This window comes from Patiria miniata, unplaced genomic scaffold (genome assembly GCF_015706575.1).
Source record: "Patiria miniata isolate m_02_andy unplaced genomic scaffold, ASM1570657v1 HiC_scaffold_28, whole genome shotgun sequence".
Classification (NCBI taxonomy): domain Eukaryota; kingdom Metazoa; phylum Echinodermata; class Asteroidea; order Valvatida; family Asterinidae; genus Patiria; species Patiria miniata.
This window is the reverse complement of record NW_024037067.1, coordinates 6,461,077-6,480,005: the sequence shown is the minus strand read 5'-3', so window position 1 is coordinate 6,480,005 and position 18,929 is coordinate 6,461,077. Positions and strand designations below refer to the sequence as shown.

The window sequence follows — 18,929 nt, the reverse complement described above, 5'->3', positions numbered from 1 at the left end:
TTGCAAATGTTGTATTTTCCCTTTAATTTAGTGGTACTTTTTTAGAATTGCAACTTGTTTAGACATTAAATTTTTAGTGATATTCTGTGTAATGAGAATAGCTGCATTTAAATCCATTATGTCTTTTAATCACAACTGTTTCATGTATGAGTTTGATTGAAACATGCAACAGCTACATATAGTTTATGTATATTTGTGGATAGATATTCATTTTTGACTCCGTCCAAATTTAGGCACGTGTAGTTGGTATTTAAAGTATGGTTAGCACAAATTTGTTGTGAAACGCAGTATTTTCCCATTTTGTAATTTTGAAAGTATCAGTTATTTCAAATTAAAAAAAAAATCCTATGCATTGATTTAGTTGTTCAGCTAATTAAGGTTGTACATGTATATATTTGTGTGTGTTCAGAAAAGAAAGCATTTGATTTAACTCAGTCCTCCAAACTTTGATGTATATTTCTTGAATGTAACATACTCCATAGTCTTTCGCTGTGTGTGAATTTTCTAAATAAAGAAAAAATATTGATGCTAAAACCCTGTTTACATTCCACTGAAGCTTAATTTTCTGTGTACAATGTATGTGGTTTACATAGGAAATTATTTGTTGCATAGTTCACGTAGCTGGGGGTATCATATCAATTGCCCCCCCCCCCAACACTTTTTCTGTCCCCAAATAAGAATTGGCCTGTATTTGGTGGATTCATTTACCATTACTGCAGAGCATAACAAAAATAATTGACTACATTTTTGTAAGCATTTCCTTTTAGCTCGTGCCGAAAACTTACCTATCCACTTTTGACAAAGCATGGAAGAATTATAGAAGACGAAAGAGATATTCCAACAATATTTAAACTACGTCCTACATGCCCAATTTCTTCTCTCCAAAAGAAGGGATGGGAAGGAAAATACATGGTTCCCAATCTATATTATGAAACTTTGAAGAGAGAAAGATTATTACCTTTGCCAGGAGGTTATGTTTTCATTGGATTTGGTGGTTGGTTGGTTGGTTGTCTGTTAACACAAAAACTCAAAAAGTAATATGAACGGATTTGCATGAATTTTTTTGGAGGGGTGGTCTAAATTTGCTACAAGGGTACAAATTGATTTGATTTCAGAAGTGATCCGGATATGGGTCTGGATCCAGGATTTTGTTTAAGGATTCTTCACCATTTATGCAAGTATTTCTTTTGGGTGTACTGACAATATGCCGGGAATTGGTTAGCCTTGGCGGAGGTTTGCACGGCTTTCTAGTTTGAAAACGAATTAAATTTGGAAAGCTCTCTCGTTTTTTAAGTATATATCAACAAGTTAAACTTTACTTTGATCAGAAAGTTATTTCCAAACAAGCAAGAACACTTTTAGACTGTGAAATTACGAGTAGAGTGTTAAGCAATTTATAAGCAACCCCACCCCCTTTCTGTCCACCCACGCACGCCCCCTTTTGACACTAAGTGCACGTTGAAAAAGAAAAATCTATACAAACAACAATGGATGCCTACGTAAATGCCCGTAGGTGTTTCATAGGAGACCGTGTGTACGTGTGTGGTGAATGCGTACGCACCACTACGCGTTAAATTTGTTGCACATTGAATGACGATTCCGAATGGCGATAACATCCCGTCAGAACAGGCTTCGTCGTCCAACCCTCTTTATCCGTGTTTACCGACTGATTTTGCGGGCTAAAGGTGATGGACATAAGGTCTATGTTCGGGGGCCGTTCGACCGAAGGCTACACGGGTGGCCATGTGCACGGTAAGTCCCGAAAAAAATAGAGAGGAAAAAGAAAAACCGGTCCCGAAAAGAGAGGAGGGACTTACATTAAAAATGTCGCCTCCTCCAGCTGTCGTCGACTACGACTCCACGAGATTGACGCATGCGAAGATGCAAACAATGACTTGCTGTTGTTTTCTCCTATTGCATTTGCATTGTTTTGCTGTCAGGCTGTATCTAGAGTGACAATGCGTCTGGGAAAGAATGTTGCAACCTGACGCCACTTTTTTCTTCAGATTATCAATCATCTCAATGAACTTGAAGGTCAGTTATCATGGTCATTGCGAAAATGATGATAAGACATGAGTATGTATGGGACTGAGAAACATTTTCAATTTGTTAGGAAACACTTAGAGAGGGTGCATGCTCTCTCGCTCAGTTTCCTACTTAAGCTTGTTCAGGCATTGCTATTTTCTATGGAGTGGCGTATCTATAAAGTATAATCTACAAAAATAATTGTAGGTTTAAAAAAGTTAAAGAACTTTAATTAAAAATAAACGGACTAAATTTGTTTTGAGTATCCCCAATCTATGGCCTGGACTAAACTATGGGGCTCTTGTTTAATAGTATATCGACTAGAGCCCCATAGTTCTAGGGGTAAACTAAACTCTGTTGTTACTGAATTTTTTTTATTTTTTTTTGCCTTTTTTTCCCATCGCAATTGTTCAGCTAGCATGGCTAGTCTGAGTATCACCCGTTGTCCACAGATCCTTATCTTCGATCCAACATCTGATCTAAGAATGCAAATTTATGCGACCCTGCAAGTCGGAGTCGACTTTACTAAATCGTGACGTCATTTTATTCCCAGATTTGGTCGAAGATTGTGATTGGTCGATTCAGATCAGTGTTTTTAAAATACAACAAAGGCCGGGCATGCATCATAGATCTACAATACCTAGAGTACTTACTAGATGACCATGATTGGCCAGTTCTAATATGGCTTGGCGTATCACGTTACATGTCGTTACAAAGCGTGTGACCACAGACTTTTTTGCTCAATTCACAGCATAAAAAAAATAATCGATGCCATGTCTAGGTTTTATAGATCCATGACTGAATGGTCAGAATGTCAAGGTCAAGACAGTTGTTTTGCATAATTATTTGCCAAATCAGGTCACATAATGTACCTAATGTGACCTGATACTCCGCATATGATTGAATATTACTCAAGCATTCACTTTTTTTCACAAAAACTACAGAAATTACAAATTTGCCTCTTTTAAATTTTGTAATTTTCATCCCGAATTGTATCGTAGAACTGAAATTTTAAGAGGACGTAAATTTCCTCAAAAAGAGAAATGGGGGAGTTGTATTTTTGTGTGAAAAAAAACAAAGGTTGCTTGGGTATTATAACTATTAATTAAAGTTAACCAGTTTGCAAAACATCAGGCCGAATGATTCTGATAAAGAAACATGTGTCCGTGTCTGATTTTAATTTGTCTATAAAATTTGATAAAATGTAAGTTCAAGAGTGAAGCTTAGCGGATATATTGTACTCTCCCTCCATGGAGAAATAAATTCAAATTAAAACAATCAAAATAAATGCTATGCTGAAATTTCCATCAAAATAATTGCTTGAGTTTGATGGATAAAAGGCCGTGCACTTTGGTGAATTCAAACATCTGTTACTATAATAAAGGTTTATAGCTATCAATTTCCCAATGTGGCATTTTTAAAGGGAATATACATCATTTGCTTTTGCTGTAATTTTCAGAAATGGATGGAATTGGGGGGTTGGAAATATAAAGCAAATATAGTTACACTGACTTTTTGGAGGTTTTGGGTTCGAAAATGCTATAAAAACCAAGAAAAACGATCATTTTCCTGTAGTCTGGTTCCCTGACTCCATATAAGAAGAAACAGAGCAGTTTATATACATTGGGGAATTGTAAGGTCAGGGAACCAGTCTAGCTGGCTCGTACCCGTTCATAGGTTTGTAATCGATTGCAAACAAGTGCAATGGTCAATTGGGGCCAGTATTTGAAAAAAAGCCAATTGTTTCCAACGCTGATCGGCCGATCAGCGTTGGAAATTGATACAAAAATACCACTTTTCTTGAATATGACAGTATACCAGGTGCCATAATTTTACAGGATGCTTTAGACTGTCATTTACCAACATCCTATTAAGGTATTTCGCAAAAACTTGGTAGTTTTATTTTTCGATGTTTGCAAATGTTGTATATTCCCTTTAATACCGCAATCTTTTCAATTTACCTTTCTAATATGGCATTATGCTTCATATTATTGGCAAATTCTGTGTATTTGCTGACCCATCCTAGTATGAGACTGATTCTGCCTTGCCCATTGGGCTAACCACTCATCACCCAGCAACCACTGGGGATTATGGATTCATTGACCCCTCAGGCAACCATTAACCCTATTAACCGTGGTCCTGAATTCTTCACAGGACACAAGCCCCCAATGTACAATCGCAATTTATACAGACATGTGTTGTGTACATGTACATGTAGTAAACATTAAATGTACATGTACTGGTACTGTTGTACATGTACATGTACATGAACATGTACGTGTACATTCAGGAGGAGTGAACATGTCATGCACACATGTACAATGCTATAGTACATGTAGGCCTATACATTTATAAAGTATGTACATTAAAGTGCCCATGTTCATGATGTTTTGCACTCTATTTTTGCAGTACTTTTTGAGTATCGATAATCGTGTACATGTGAACTCAAAGATTCTAGCACAAAATCCAGTCTCAAACTTGGATTTAAGATCGTTTTGAATTGTTAAAGTGAAAGAAAACTCCATAAATAATATGGCTAGCTACTGATAGTTCTAACTTTTGAAGAAAAAACCCAGGGATTTTAGTTACGCAACCACAATGAATTGAATACAGCTAAAGAAATAACAAACAGGTTCATTTTGTGAGAAAGAATAGCTGCACGGATTGCTGGGCAAAGACCCCTTTCGTAGAGTAAAGAATAAGGGGCAAGAGTACCTTCAAATCAGGAAGAATATTTCCTTTGAGTAAAGTGTATTTCATTGACCAAACCAAAGAATAATTCCCAGGTTAGAGACTAGGAATACATTGAGCAGATTCAGCACATTGAAACGTGTTTCATTCATAAGAGTATAAAAGGGTAGTTTTATAACTTAGCGCTATTCCGGCACATTAGATGCACGTTAAAGAACCCAGTAACACTTGCCGCTAAGAGAAGGGGTTCGCCCCGGTGTTTCTGGCAGTGGCTGCAGCACCTTGTAAACCCTGGCGCCACACCTCCAGTTTAAATTCCCCAGATAAGATGAAATATTTCGGAGGACCCCCAACCAAGTACCAAGTAGCTCTCTGTGGTTAATACAGAGTTAAAGGGTCCATGAAATGATTTTTCCTTAGGAATGCATTTTGTGCAACTTTGTTCTCCTCTTAAATGTATGAAAACTATTTCACATTCCTTTTCAGTTAATTTTATTGAAAAGTGCACTTAACTTTAAACAGTGCTTTTCTGGACAACTGAGGGTGCTGTTGCTGTGATGTCATTTCAGGAAGACACTGGTCAGCTTGGGGGTTTTCTGTTCAAATTGTGAACCTAAACTTTGCTCACTGAAAACATTTGTGAGAAAACGTTGCTCATTGGCCTACTGGACATGTGCTGAAATGACAGCAAATAACCAAAGAAAAGATAATTTACGACAACAAAATATCAAAAATTTTGGGTACTGAATTAGCTGTAACATTGAGGTTTCTGCCTGACATAACAATACAGTTTGCTGAATGAATATGAAAATGTTCATTAGAATATAAACCCCAAAGGCACCAAAGTGCCCTTTAATGGTAAAATAAAAATTGAAAATAAGGAAAATGTGTGGCGGATTTTGGAGGATGCAGTGTGTCAAGGGCGTGCATAAATTTAGGCCTACATGTACTTTTCATGTACATGTAGTGTATACTTGAATCCTCCGCACTGCTCCAGGGTGTCGCTGGCTCTGCCTCAACATACATGTATTGACAGTGATTGCTGGAGGATTTTGCAGAATTGAGGCAGTGGTCACCCCTCCAAGGACCACATTCAAGAAAAAATGAAAGATTTTGCAGGATTGAGGCTGCAATTTTTACATGGAGGCAGTTGGAGGAATTTGCAGGATTGAGGTTGCATCGTACCAAAAATGCCTAGGGAGTTAGGGTTAATGGTATTCTGCTAAATAATGATCCTGTTTAATTGATTAATTTATTAAGCAATAACACTCACAAAAAACGTGCATAGGGAAGACTCTTTTAATTTGAAAATTTATTTTCAAATGTTGGCGAAATGTGGCAATACAATTTGTGAGGTCGGCCATTTGACCTCAAAAACTATCCAGGCAGGTTGGATTATGGTAAACACACAATAGAAAAAAAATTGACCTGATGATGAAAAATGCAGGGTCCAACATGTTATGTACAGTAGAAATAAATGTAAGTGTGCCTCTTCAATCCCTGTCAAGTACTCAAGTCTTTTCACTTGCAGCTTGTTCAATAATGCTATGCTGCCGTGTTGCCATTTACAATCATACGGTTAACATGATTACGTGACATTCATTGTATGTTTTTATTATTTTCTTCTTTTTTTTACATCTCATTCCGTATAATTTCCTCCTGTCTGAATCTACACGTACACTGTATTTTGAAATTGATTTAAACACATTAATTAAAAACAAGAGTGAGATAATAAAAATACAAAACAAAATACTTCATCAATTGTATCATACATGTATACACTGTGAACAATCATTTTTATCGTTGACTTAAGAAGCTATACACCACACTATAACAATAAAAACCAGATCTTTTATTTTTAGCCATATATGCTAAATTAAAAACAACCCTACTGTATATCCATCTTGTCCCCATACCAGTACATATATCACAGTTTAATAATAACACACGTTATGTCCACTAGGATTGAATTCTAATTTGTCTGAGAAGAAGACAGTAATAATAAGGACAACGACACGAGGCTTAACGCACAAATACGTATGCGTCGCCTCCGCATGACGTCAACACCACAGACCACTGTCTCTGTTTTCAGGAAACCCCTTCTCGTCTTTGAAGGCTGTGCTGGCGTTGTACATTGCACTGCTCCGGCCGTGGATATTAAAAAGCTATTTTGACTGCTGAACATATGGAGCCGTTTGTTGAGTACAGTGTTACGTGCGCTGCAGTATGAAACAGACTTCATGAAAAAAACCTCTGTACATTGTTAGCAAGATTATTCTTTGAATTTTTTAAAATTTGTCTTTAAATTTCGAAGTACAAAACCAATTTTGATTGATAGAAGAATCTCTTGAAACTAATCTTTTTTTTTTTTTAGTTGAACAGTTGACTAGAGCAGGGATAAAACCTACATGTACCGGTACATGTCTTCCAGATTATCACGCCGGAATGGTAATGCAAATGTCACAGGTTCGGACCCCACTCCAGTCAATATCTTTGTTCAACTATTAAAGATACAGTCCATCATTTGTAATTTGTGCATTTTGTTCGTTTGAAGCAACAAAAGTGTTCAAAATCTCATGAAGGATACTGAACAACTAACCTGATGAAGTTTCAGCTCAGTTTCAGCTGTATATTCCGTGAAAAATAGCATTCTAGGATCCCAATTTCAAATCAAAAGTTGCTAAATCATGTTTTGAATTGTTCTGAATTGCAGCTATACGCGATGTCACGCACTGATCTGACGAATTATAGCAACCGCGTGCATCGTGCAAATGCTTGCGCGCGCTGCGCCGAATAACAAAACGAACTACTAATTTAAATTTTCCTACGGTGCGTCTTAAACGCACCGTTGGAAAAGCCTTCTTTCATGGATTACTTCAAACTGATAGCTTGCCAGAAAGATTAATTTCACAGGGAGTTTAGTCCACTTACTATCTTCCAACCAAGTAATAATAATAATAGTATGTTTTTCAACAATAATATGCCAGTTACTTTTTCGGATGGCTGCAAATGATGGACTACAGCTTTAAATGCATGTAGGCGGTTGCCCCTTGTGGATTAATTGAAAATTCAATCGTTTTGGAATATAACATTTACATTGAATGAAACAGAGAATTTTATTGAGTATAGGAGAAGACTAATATTAATTCACTTGTACTTTGTCCTTAACTTCCTACCAGCACATTTTACTGAAATGAAAATTTCCAATGAAACACGTGTTTCAGGAAGGTCAGCTGAACAGTGATGTAGTGCCTTGATGCTGGGCCTTGGCCTTAAGGCTGGACTTTCGGACCTTGGCCTTGGCCTTGATGGATCAGTGCCTTGCAATTTTGAGTCAAGGCTCTTCAAGACACATAGATTTTGCATTTTCCAGATAAACATGATAAATCTGTTTTAAATTTTGCTGTTACCTTTTTTTCTAACTGATGATCAATCTGGTTGGTTGTGTATGTCTCCCTGATAAGTGCTAAAGATTTGCATGTATCTGTTTTAGGTAATGCTAATATTTCTGACCGTGTTGGCCCAGCAAATAAAAATTCCCCAAATCACTTTCTTGGATCCCCCTTTTGTTACACTCGGGAGAATTGTGCGTCAATAAAGAAGTAAATCATTATTTTGTTTTAGTTAAACCATATTCGTGAAGACCTGAACTTATACTTTAATAGATACAATGCAGTCATAAAACATTGTATGTGAGCATTTTGATTGCAATTAAAGCCAACTGTTGTTCGATTCCGATGCACATAACGGTTCCGATGCACATAACCCTAATTCTACATGTACCCGGATAGAGCTTCTAAACCAGGGTTGGATTTTACCTGTGTATGGCGCCGGACCCGTGTAGGAGCCATTGTTGGATTCTTGCTATAGTGTGAAAGAGGTTCCAGACATTTGTGTTTGACCTGGTTCCAACACAGGAATATTGAATTTAGCCAGATCGGTATTCCAACTGTGCATACATGTGTAGATCAAGATTTGAAGATTTTTCTTTCGGGATAAACATTTCATCGTATGCGTGCAAAAGCATAGCAGGGTACCAGCAAAGTAAAGAGATCATCTTATTTTGAAGTAACATTTTTTTGCACAAAAAAAACAGTTAGTTAAGGGTTTTTAGGTGTACATGTATGGTGTGTTCAATCTTTTGTGGGAACAAAAGTTTCCATCTCTTTTCAATTTCACGAAAAATAATACAAAATTCAGTTACCATGTCCCCCATAGCCTTGTGTGCATTTATCTGCCGCGTTCATCCCGAAAAAAAATCATCGAATCTTGTTGTGCACCAGTTGTTTTTTTAAATACCGAACTTGCTTATTGTGTGAAAGGCCCTAGATAATGTAACGCAGGTGTACACATGTGTACACATGTACATGTACATATAAATAATGCATGCCTTATGTACATGTACATGTAGATACATGTACATGTACATGGGTGAGTGACATGACCCACTTCCGAAACTTTTTGATGGTTAGCCACGCATAACATTCTTTTTTTTTTGCCAGATGGAACGCAGTTGGTACTGAAATAAAATGCAGTGAGGTGTAATGTGTGCTCTGATATTGAAATATCTCAGGGTCTAGGTTGCTCCGAGCACAGTGTACATAATGCACAAAGAAAAGAAAAGATAGGAAAATCTGACCTACATGTACACCATGTACGTGTAAGCTGTTGAAACCTACGAATTATGGATGCCACGCTGTCGGCTATATTTTTTTTGAAAACAAAATTGGAGGGTCTTCCATTGAACGTCTCAGTGTGCACTGTATTTTCCCAAATTTCAACAACAAACTGAAGTAAAAAGAGTTCTCTGTTTTGTGCCTGTGTTCGGCCATTTCACGCAGCCAAAATGGTGTTTCTGCCTTGTTGTAAGTACATGTACAATATCACTCATTAAGCCATGTTTTGTTATGAAAAGGAAATTGGGTTGCAGGGATTTTAACCCTAACCCACCTCACTCCTCCAAAATCCTCCTGGCGGTTTTGGAGGATTCTAGAGGATTGAGGATGAATGGTGATTGAATCAAATGAGGATTCTGGAGGATTGAGGATGAATGGTGATTGAAGCACATGAGGATTTTGGAGGATTGAGGATGAATGGTGAATGAAGCACAAGAGGATTTTGGAGGATTGAGGATGAATGCATTTTGAGGCAGGACTGTCTGATGATTTTGAAGGATTTGGCGTTGGTTATCCTTCATTTAAACACTAGTGCAAAGTTTTGGGATGAGGAGGATTTTGGAGGATTGAGGATGAATGCATTTTGAGGCAGGACTGTCTGACAATTTTGAAAAATTTAGGCGGAGTTGAAAAATTTTGGAGGATTTTGGAGGATTGAGGATGGTTGTAAGCAACAAGGGCTAATACAAGTGAAATCTGGCTGAATTCTCTCAGATCCAGTTTTTGTTGAACGGAACAGTATGGGCTCTGTGAACAAGTACCGTAGGCCTACCCCTTCAACGGCCAGAAAAGGAGAGTTCGGGGAGACCTAGACTGGTTCCCGATCCATCCTCTGCGTATTTTGAATGATCTAAAGTTGTTGGGGGCGGGGATTAGTCTGGCAGACCAATCAGACCATCGCAAGTTAAATTCGAACGTATTCGCGCGACGATGACGCCTGACGCTCACGCGAAGACGCTGTGGCTAATAGCTTTGGCACATTCAGGAAGTACAGTACAGTACGCACACACTGTGTGCACCGTCCACTGCACTTTCAAAAGTGGTAAAAACGTGCCTCTTTTGTTGGCGCACGGAGCCCAAAGAAGACGTCTTTTTGTCGTACTCTGTTTTGTTTTTACGGACAGTTTATCTTTAAAATGCATTGCAAAAGTTGGTCGGGTCAATATGTAGTTTAGTGACACACTGACGTGGCAGCTTCCGGCTGTATTGACTAGGAGGAGAAATCGACCGGCAGGCTCTTCACACATCTGATCATATTTGCCCTCGTAAAAAAAAAAAAAAACTTCACCAATAAGTGATCCGTGATAAAAATCTACACATTTACAGTGGCCAGCCTAACCTCGGGCAACGAGCTCGATGAGCTGCATGCATGCATATATTCAGGTTGAGCTTTATTTAAATTACATTTTGCAGGGTATGCCACATGTAGACTTTAGAGGCTCCAATAGTCTTGGAATAGTTGACTTATTCCATCCAGTTTTTTTGTTTGTTTGAGATCAACTTTAGGACCTAATTTCACGGAGCTACTAACCAGAAAATATTGCTGCAAAATTTTGGAAATGTTAATTGCCTTAAAATTCTAGCTTTATCTAACATCTTTCATATTAGTCAAAATTAGCCTTTTCGCACTTGTAATTTCACGGAGCTACTATTCCAGAAAATATTGCTGCACAATTTTGGAAATGTTAATTGCCTTAAAATTCTAGCTTTATCTAACATCTTCCACATTAGTCAAAATTAGCCTATTCGCAGCTGTACTACATTGGCGAAGGTTATTTAGAAATTTTTGGAAAATAACTAAAATTCACTATACACTATATAATGTTGATTGACATAGGATCGACAATGGCATAATATCGCATCGTGGTGAAATGTAATGGTGCAGACAGCTTTTTGAAATGCCATCTTGGACAAAATCACAAGCTTGTAAAAATCACACGAAAGGTCCTTTCACACTAAAAAAATATCTGCGTTTGACCTGGGATGAACCTCAGAATCTCAGGAATCCCCTTCGCACTAGCAAGAATCCAAATGGCTTTTACACGAGTCCAGTGCTCTATACGGTAAAATTTAGCCCTGATTGAGACCAGGGTATAGAGGCTCTCCCCGGGGAAAAAGTCCAAAAATCTATGGCTGACACATGTTCAAGCCCCTGACTTTTCACACCAGACCAATCTCAGGGTAGACGCAGGGTTAAAAACATGCGGCGTTTCACACTTGAAGATTTTCAACCCCTCGCCAACCCTGCGTCAACGCTGAGATTGATTTCACCCCGGGTTGACCTCAACCCTGCGCCAGTCCAGGGTGTCAACATTTTTCAACCTGGCATGCCTGGGTTTGAAACTCTCGCCAGGGTTCAAAACAGTAGTAGCCGAGCGAAAGAAGCTCGGTTTCCACAAAACAAGTGTGAAATGACACAGGGGTGGAACACAGGGTTGAACAATAAAAAACTCAACCTGGGGCTGCACTGGGTTTGCCCAGGGTTGAGTTCAACCCAGGCTGAGAGGCTGTAGTGTGAAACGGCTACGTAATGTGCCTTTTACGTTCGATCAGACCCAGTTCCACAGATGATAGACCCATGTTGATTTGAGCAGGGGTAGGCGAACTGAAAATACCTTAACATTGTGAATTCCTCAAATAAGTTTGTAAAAATCAATGCTTTTGTTTTTCTTTACAGCTGAGACCCTATCTGAAGACGAGGATGACGAGATGTGTTCACGTTTGAGTCGTCAGCGACGGGGGTCAGGGGGCTTTACCCCCACCCCGGGGGGACCCTTCTCTGCGCTCTGCCCCTCCATGTGGCCGCAGGACATACTGGCAAATCTTGCCCAGGTCAGACCAGAAATTTCTTAGAAACAAACATAGTATATAAAACCTCCGAAGCACACATTCATTCCCTTATATTACAGATTCATAGTCTTCAGTCATATGCAATAATACCATTTGAAATTTTGCACCAAAACCTATGCAATTTGGTTTTTAAAAAAATGAGTAATTTTTGTGGCTGTTTTTCCCCCAGACTGAAGATTCCGGAGCCCAGATGGATTTTCGATATGATGAGTTTGGTTTCAGAGTGGATGAAGAAGGTAGAGTACATTGTACCTGTGAAATCCAAATATGTTGAAGTATTTTTTAGTAGTTTTGAAAGAATTTGAGACATGTTGCATGTTAATTCTGATGCTCTCCTTAATGCAGTCATCTTCCAAGAGTGATTTTGAATAGCAAACTACCTTGAGACCCAACAAATATACATTGATTTGAAGTCATTTGTAATGCCACTTGAATGATAAATTGCAAAGTACCAAGGTAACAGGGACAGGAAAATGTCTCACTTTGGACCCTGGAATTTTTTATAATTTATAGAATGACCAATGTACATGAAGCAACTGTATTTGCTGCGTCAGAGAGAAAAGGTGATGGTTTATGGATTAAAATGCAACCCTTTCAAGTGTCTGTTTATGAATACCACTCCAGAACTACAGTTGCATGTGACTGCATTTCTCTGCTTATTTTATTTTTATTTAGACGGAGCAGAGCCCAACTCAAGTAAGCTACTGAGTCAACCCTTCATTGAGGACCCTCAGCATCGCTTGAAGTGGACGGCCTACTTTGAATTTGCCCACAATCAGGACGTAGGCAATCTCACATGGGATAAGGTACGTGTATGACCAATTTATCAGGGATTCGTAAGTACTTGCGATAGTTTACCCATTCCTATTGGTTGAGAGCCCGTCACGTTGGTGGTTTTAAGCCGCTGGTAAAAACACCGCTGCATTCTGCGCCACGTCGTGCAGTACGCACCCCGATTGCACCAATTTCCATACGAGGAGACTTTTGCGCACGAGGCACATACCATAGACATGGACAGAGAGGTGTTTCACAAGACATAAAGTGAAATTGTTAAATAAAATTGTTGGAAATTTGTGAAAGTTTGACTTGTTTTGACCTTATGACCGGAAGGTATTGATGAATGGGAATATTTAGCCTATCTTTTCAACATTGTTTTCCACTTAAAGCTACAGTCCATCATTTGTAATTTGTGCATTTTGTTCGTTTGAAGCAACAAAAGAGTTCAAAATCTAATGAAGGATACTGAGCAACTAACCTGATGAAGTTTCAGCTAAGCTTCAGCTGTACATTCCGAGAAAAACAGCATTCTAAGATCTCAATTTCAAATCAAAAGTTACTGAATCATGTTTTGAATTGTTTTGAATTGCAGCTATACGCGGCGTCGCGCACTGATCCGACGAATTATACCAACCGCGCGCGCGTGTGCGTCGTTCCAATACTTGTGCGCGCTGCGCTGAATAACAAAACGAACTACTAATTTAAATTTTCCTTTGGAAATGCCTTCTTTCGTTGATTACTTCAAAATGACAGCTTCCCAGAAAGAATAATTTCACAGGGAGTTTAGTCCCCTTACTATCTTTCAACCAAGTTTGTTTTTCAACAGTAATTACGCCATTTACTTTTCGGATGGCTGCAAATGATGGACTATAGCTTTAATAAAGGGATGTTTCTCCCAACAATTTAAGAGCAAACTAACAGCATGCAGCTTTCATCTTGCTTCAGATATCTAATGTCCCACTTTGGTTGCCAGTATTGTGTCCTTACACACATGTACGCTGGCAGTTGCAGTACAACAAGTTATTTTTTACAGGTAGGTCGCAATGTGTTGCTGGCAATCAGGGGCTTTGATCTTTGCCATTTGACGTAGTTGGTCGGCCAGCACAATAATTTTTTTGTTCATTCTTACCGTGCAACGATAAGCAGTAAATCCTTTCAAAGGGCTCGTTGTTGGGGATGAACGCCGTCATTCTGTTTGACGTCAAAAGGGTCTTCCTGTTTACAGAAAGGATTGTCAAATACATTGGGGTTATTTGCATACAAGTATACAGTTACTGATAACAGAGCTTAAATGGTCTGAGTATGCGTGGAATGGTTGAATATATGACAACAGTTGATAAGGCATGAATCTTGTCTACGATTTTATCTGAGAATCAATTTGTATAAAATAATCCAGTGCATTCAAATGACTTTTTACAATGCTGTTCATCATCACAAAGTAGAAGATGAATTGAAGTTATGATATTAGTGTTTTTTCTGCTGTAGTATTTTAATCTAATTTTAAAGCAGTTACTTGTACATGTATGTTTCTCCCTTTCCCAATTTAATATCAATTTCAGTCATACTCATAGAGCTACATTAAATTACTAGAGCGCTGACTCCTCATTCTTACGTGCAGAGATACTTTGGATCCTTCCTGCCCACAGACATTTTAAATTCATGTGCGTGTTTGTAAAAGATAATGAAATTAGACGGAGTGAATTTTGAAAGTGTACCTAAAATGCAACGCGCAAGTATATGCAAACAACTGAAGCGTGTCATGACAGTTAAAAGACGTCACGGCAAAAATCATCTGCAGCGGATATGCGCATGTGTTTGCATTGTTCGCGCAGAGCAAAATGAAACGCTCATTTTCTGATTGTGCATTTCAGTTTTGGGCGAATTGGCTTCGATAACGCACCTGTATGGAATACAAACGCAGATATGCAAATAGCTGTACAAAATGCGTACCAAATTTCGAGTATTCCATAGGATTGAGTACAAACATGGTTGGGCCCAGTACATCGAGTCAGCGCTCTAGTAATTTAATATAGCCGTATGGTCATACTTCATCATCCTTCATGAGGAACTTTATTTTTTCACTAATTTTTCCTGCAATTTTGTTTTTTTGTTTTTTTGTATAGTTCTGAACAGTATTTCAGTGGTATAAATTACAGATAGCTGTGTATTGGGCAAAATCCATCATTTAAAAAAAAAAAAAAATTTATTTGACATTTAAATGCTGTGATTATGCACAAATTGACTCAGTCGTAACTGTGAGCTTTGCTCCCTTAATCCACCATGCACAATAACTGATAACCAACACACACATATTTCATTCTGATGGGTTTTAAGCGTCCTTTAAAACAACAGCTGTTTCCTGTGTTATTTGCATTTGTGTTGAAAGAATCCTGACTTTTCAGTGTAGCCCACGTTAACACAGTAATCTATTGACAAATTGCTGCATAAAAGTCATCTTTGTTGCAAAACTAATACATCTCTATCCGGGTGCAGTTTTAACATGTTTAAACCAAAATTCCAGACTAAATATTTGAGAGTGGGAACATGTACAGTGAAGTAAAACCATTTATTATGAGCCTAATTCAATTTTAACCTGATTTTTTCTTATGCAAACATATTTTAAATAATTTTAATTTAATTTCATTAATTAATTTATTGATTTGTTTGTTGATTTAATTTCATTTATTTATAAGTTTAAAGCTATAGTCCATCATTTGTAATTAGTGCATTTTGTTCGTTTGAAGCAACAAAAGTGTTCAAAATCTAATGAAGGATACTGAACAACTTACTTGATGAAGTTTCAGCTCAGCTTCAGCTGTATATTCCGAGAAAAACGGCATTCTAGGATCTCAATTTCAAATCAAAAGTTGCTAAATCATGTTTTTGAATTGTTTTGAATTGCAGCTTTACGCGATGTCGCGCACTGATCCGATGAATTATAGCAACCGCGCGCGCCTGTGCGTCATTCCAATGCTTGAGCGCGCTGCGCCGAATAACAAAACGAATACTAATTTAAATTTTCCTACGGTGCTTCTTTAGACGCACCGTTGGAAATGCCTTCTTTCGTTGATTTCTTCAAAATGAGAGCTTGCCAGAAAGGATAATTTCACAGGGAGTTTAGTCCCCTTACTATCTTTCAACCAGTATGTTTTTCAACAATAATTACGCCAGTTACTTTGTTGGATAGCTGCAAATGATGGACTCGGGCTTTAATGCACATATATGCAAACGGCTGTCAAATGCAAATGGCTGTCACAGTTACAATGCATGCCTACATAAAGATTTAAGGCTGTGCATATATGCAATGTGTACCAAATATATGATTACTTGATCATCAACCGAATATCCTAAAAGCACATTTTTTTTTCAAATTCAAATACTCAAGGAGATGATGAAAAAGGTCCGTGATGTAATTTTAAGGGGGCCCCCCCCAAAAAAAAGAGTAATTCTGCTTCCGATTACATGGCATTTGAAAATAGGGTAGGTACCGTAGGTATGGAATTTTTTTTGGAATTTTTTATTGTGTACAATCATATGGAGGCGTCTACATGTAGCCAAGGGTAAAAGGTAGAAATTGCTGGTTTGGGGTATTTTTTTCTCGTTTTTCCAATAAAACAATTAGGGTAGGGGCTGTCAGAATAGGGTAGGTAGGGAAACCGGAAGCAGAACTATTTTTTGGGGGAGGCCTAATCGTATATTGCATGGTTTTACTAGAGAGGTTTCGCATGCAAACAGATACGTTTAGTGCGACGGATACCTCATCAGTTATGACGTCATACGCCACTCACTATCCGCTAAACGTGCAGACGACACGCATATCTCGCTCGCTACACGTAAGTAAAAAACGGATACGGATAGCTAAACGTAAGTGTAGGCGTATCCGTTCGCTTGCGAAACCTCCCTAATGTTTCTCAAATTCAACATGTCTGTCAAACGCAACGATTTCAGAGCTTCCATGAGGAATGTCAGCTCAAATTTCTTTTAAAAATCTGTTGAATATCATCCATTCCTCTTCTTTATTGTCATTACAGTAACCTCTTCATTAATTTTTCACGCACAAATCTTGATCAGATATTTGAATACTCGATCAAGTCCAAGTTGGAATAATCAAATACAAAATTATTACAAAAATCACAGCCCCGATATGCCTGTGCCAAACATTTGACATTTCACATCGTTAAAATTCATGCTCACACATCTCGACATCAGCAAGTGCATACGATGATTTTTACTGGTACATATCTGAAGGGTTTTTTTTTTTCTTCAGAGATTGTGTGATTGTGGGTTGTGTCTTGCCCTCAGCTGTTTGTCTAGTCTTCTGTCTTCTGTTCCCAATCAATAATCTCTCTCACTGTCGAGCACCTGTTTTCATCCAATCCTGCCTCAAAGCCATAATCGGCACACTTACTTGTGTTTGTGGTTTTTAATTTTGGGGTCTGTGGGAGTGATAAACATCAAAGTCATTCGGTGATGAATTTGACGACAAGTGCATACATGTAGTTGACAGTATTCATGCGTAGAATTTCAGTGTTTTTGTCAATGTCGTTGTTTAGTTAATGGTTTTCTTAATTGAAAGTTTTGGAATGCACTACGTATTTGTTATACAATGTAACTTAACATTTTATATTTCACTTGAACCATAAGTTGCATGATTTTTTATCAACAAGTGTTACTTAAATTCAATTGAATTTAATCTTAACCTTATACGACCTGATTCATTTAACATGTGCAATGACTTTTTTCCCTTCAAAATTGCATACAATTATTTTTTTTTCATTTAGTAAGTGCCAAGTCCCAGGCTAACAGCCAAAAAAAAAGGCGAACAAGTACCTACATGTTAGAGGCATTTCTAGCATTGTTATTGTAACAAGTATCCTGTTCATTTCTTTATATGGCCAGGTCTCAAATCGTAATTGCTGGAATAACCTTAGCCTGTGCAATTTGTGAAAATTAATTGAATTGTTCACCTTGTTAAAGGCACGTACATGTAGAAACTTTGTAATTACCTGGAAACGTACATAATGAGAAAATTCTTGCTGGAAGTGAAGATACGACTGGTACCAAATGCCCTGTGAAACTATTTTGTCTAAAATGGTATCATTTGGAAGAAAACAATAATTGAAGGTGGTTTAATAAGTGTGTCAGCTGGCACAGTTTTGCATGTGCGTAAGCAGCAGAATCCTGTTACATGTACCAGACCCCTAACATTGTGCATATATTTTTTGTCAAAATGCACAGTATCCACTGAACTGAAACTTCAACAAGTTAGTTGTTGAGCAGCCTTCTTAACATTTTGAGCAAATTTGTTGCTTCAAATGGGGGAAAAAAATTGCACAAAAAGAAAATGATCCTATGTACCTGTTTAAGTCTCATGATGGAAAAGAGATGATCATGTATCATGCAGCATTGGAATTAAATTATTGAATTTTTCTCGCATCTCCAAACAAAAAAACTTATAATTGTTTACACTGTTTGCACGTATCACTCCAAGTACATGTAACTTTGTATTGAGAAAACCATACTGAATCAACTATTTAAAAAAAAATCTTTGTGTTTGTCTTTTCATACAGCTTGAAAGCAGACTACCCCACACGGAGAAGTTGCGTCACCTGGTGCGCGAGGGGATCCCCCACAGTATGCGCCCCAACCTGTGGATGAGACTGTCTGGTGCCCAGCAGAAGAAAGAGAACAGCGAAACGTCTTACAAGGTGACACACCTACACCATGTTTTGGATTTAAGATTTAAGCTTTAGAAGTGACAAAATGTCCAGACCATAAAAGCTGTGTACAGAAGTCTATGGGATTTTGGTTAGAACAAAGACAACCCGCTAATAACTAATCATGTAACTAGAAAGTGGAAATATGTACATTGACCCTAACTCCCTTGGCATTTTTTGGGATGCAGCCTCA

The 18,929-nt window shown here is 38.0% G+C and overlaps 1 protein-coding gene across 1 annotated transcript in view; it reads left to right on the top strand.

The window, feature by feature from the left end:
- The first annotated feature begins 1,534 nt into the window (after positions 1-1,534).
- Positions 1,535-18,929, top strand: part of LOC119734719 (small G protein signaling modulator 3 homolog) — a 43,929-nt gene continuing 26,534 nt past the window's right edge. Inside the window, exons 1-5 of the mRNA XM_038208258.1 lie at positions 1,535-1,752; positions 12,070-12,224; positions 12,412-12,478; positions 12,918-13,048; positions 18,590-18,727. Coding sequence (XP_038064186.1) covers positions 1,689-1,752; positions 12,070-12,224; positions 12,412-12,478; positions 12,918-13,048; positions 18,590-18,727 — 555 coding nt within the window. The 5' untranslated portion in view covers positions 1,535-1,688. The remainder of the gene's footprint in view (positions 1,753-12,069; positions 12,225-12,411; positions 12,479-12,917; positions 13,049-18,589; positions 18,728-18,929) is intronic.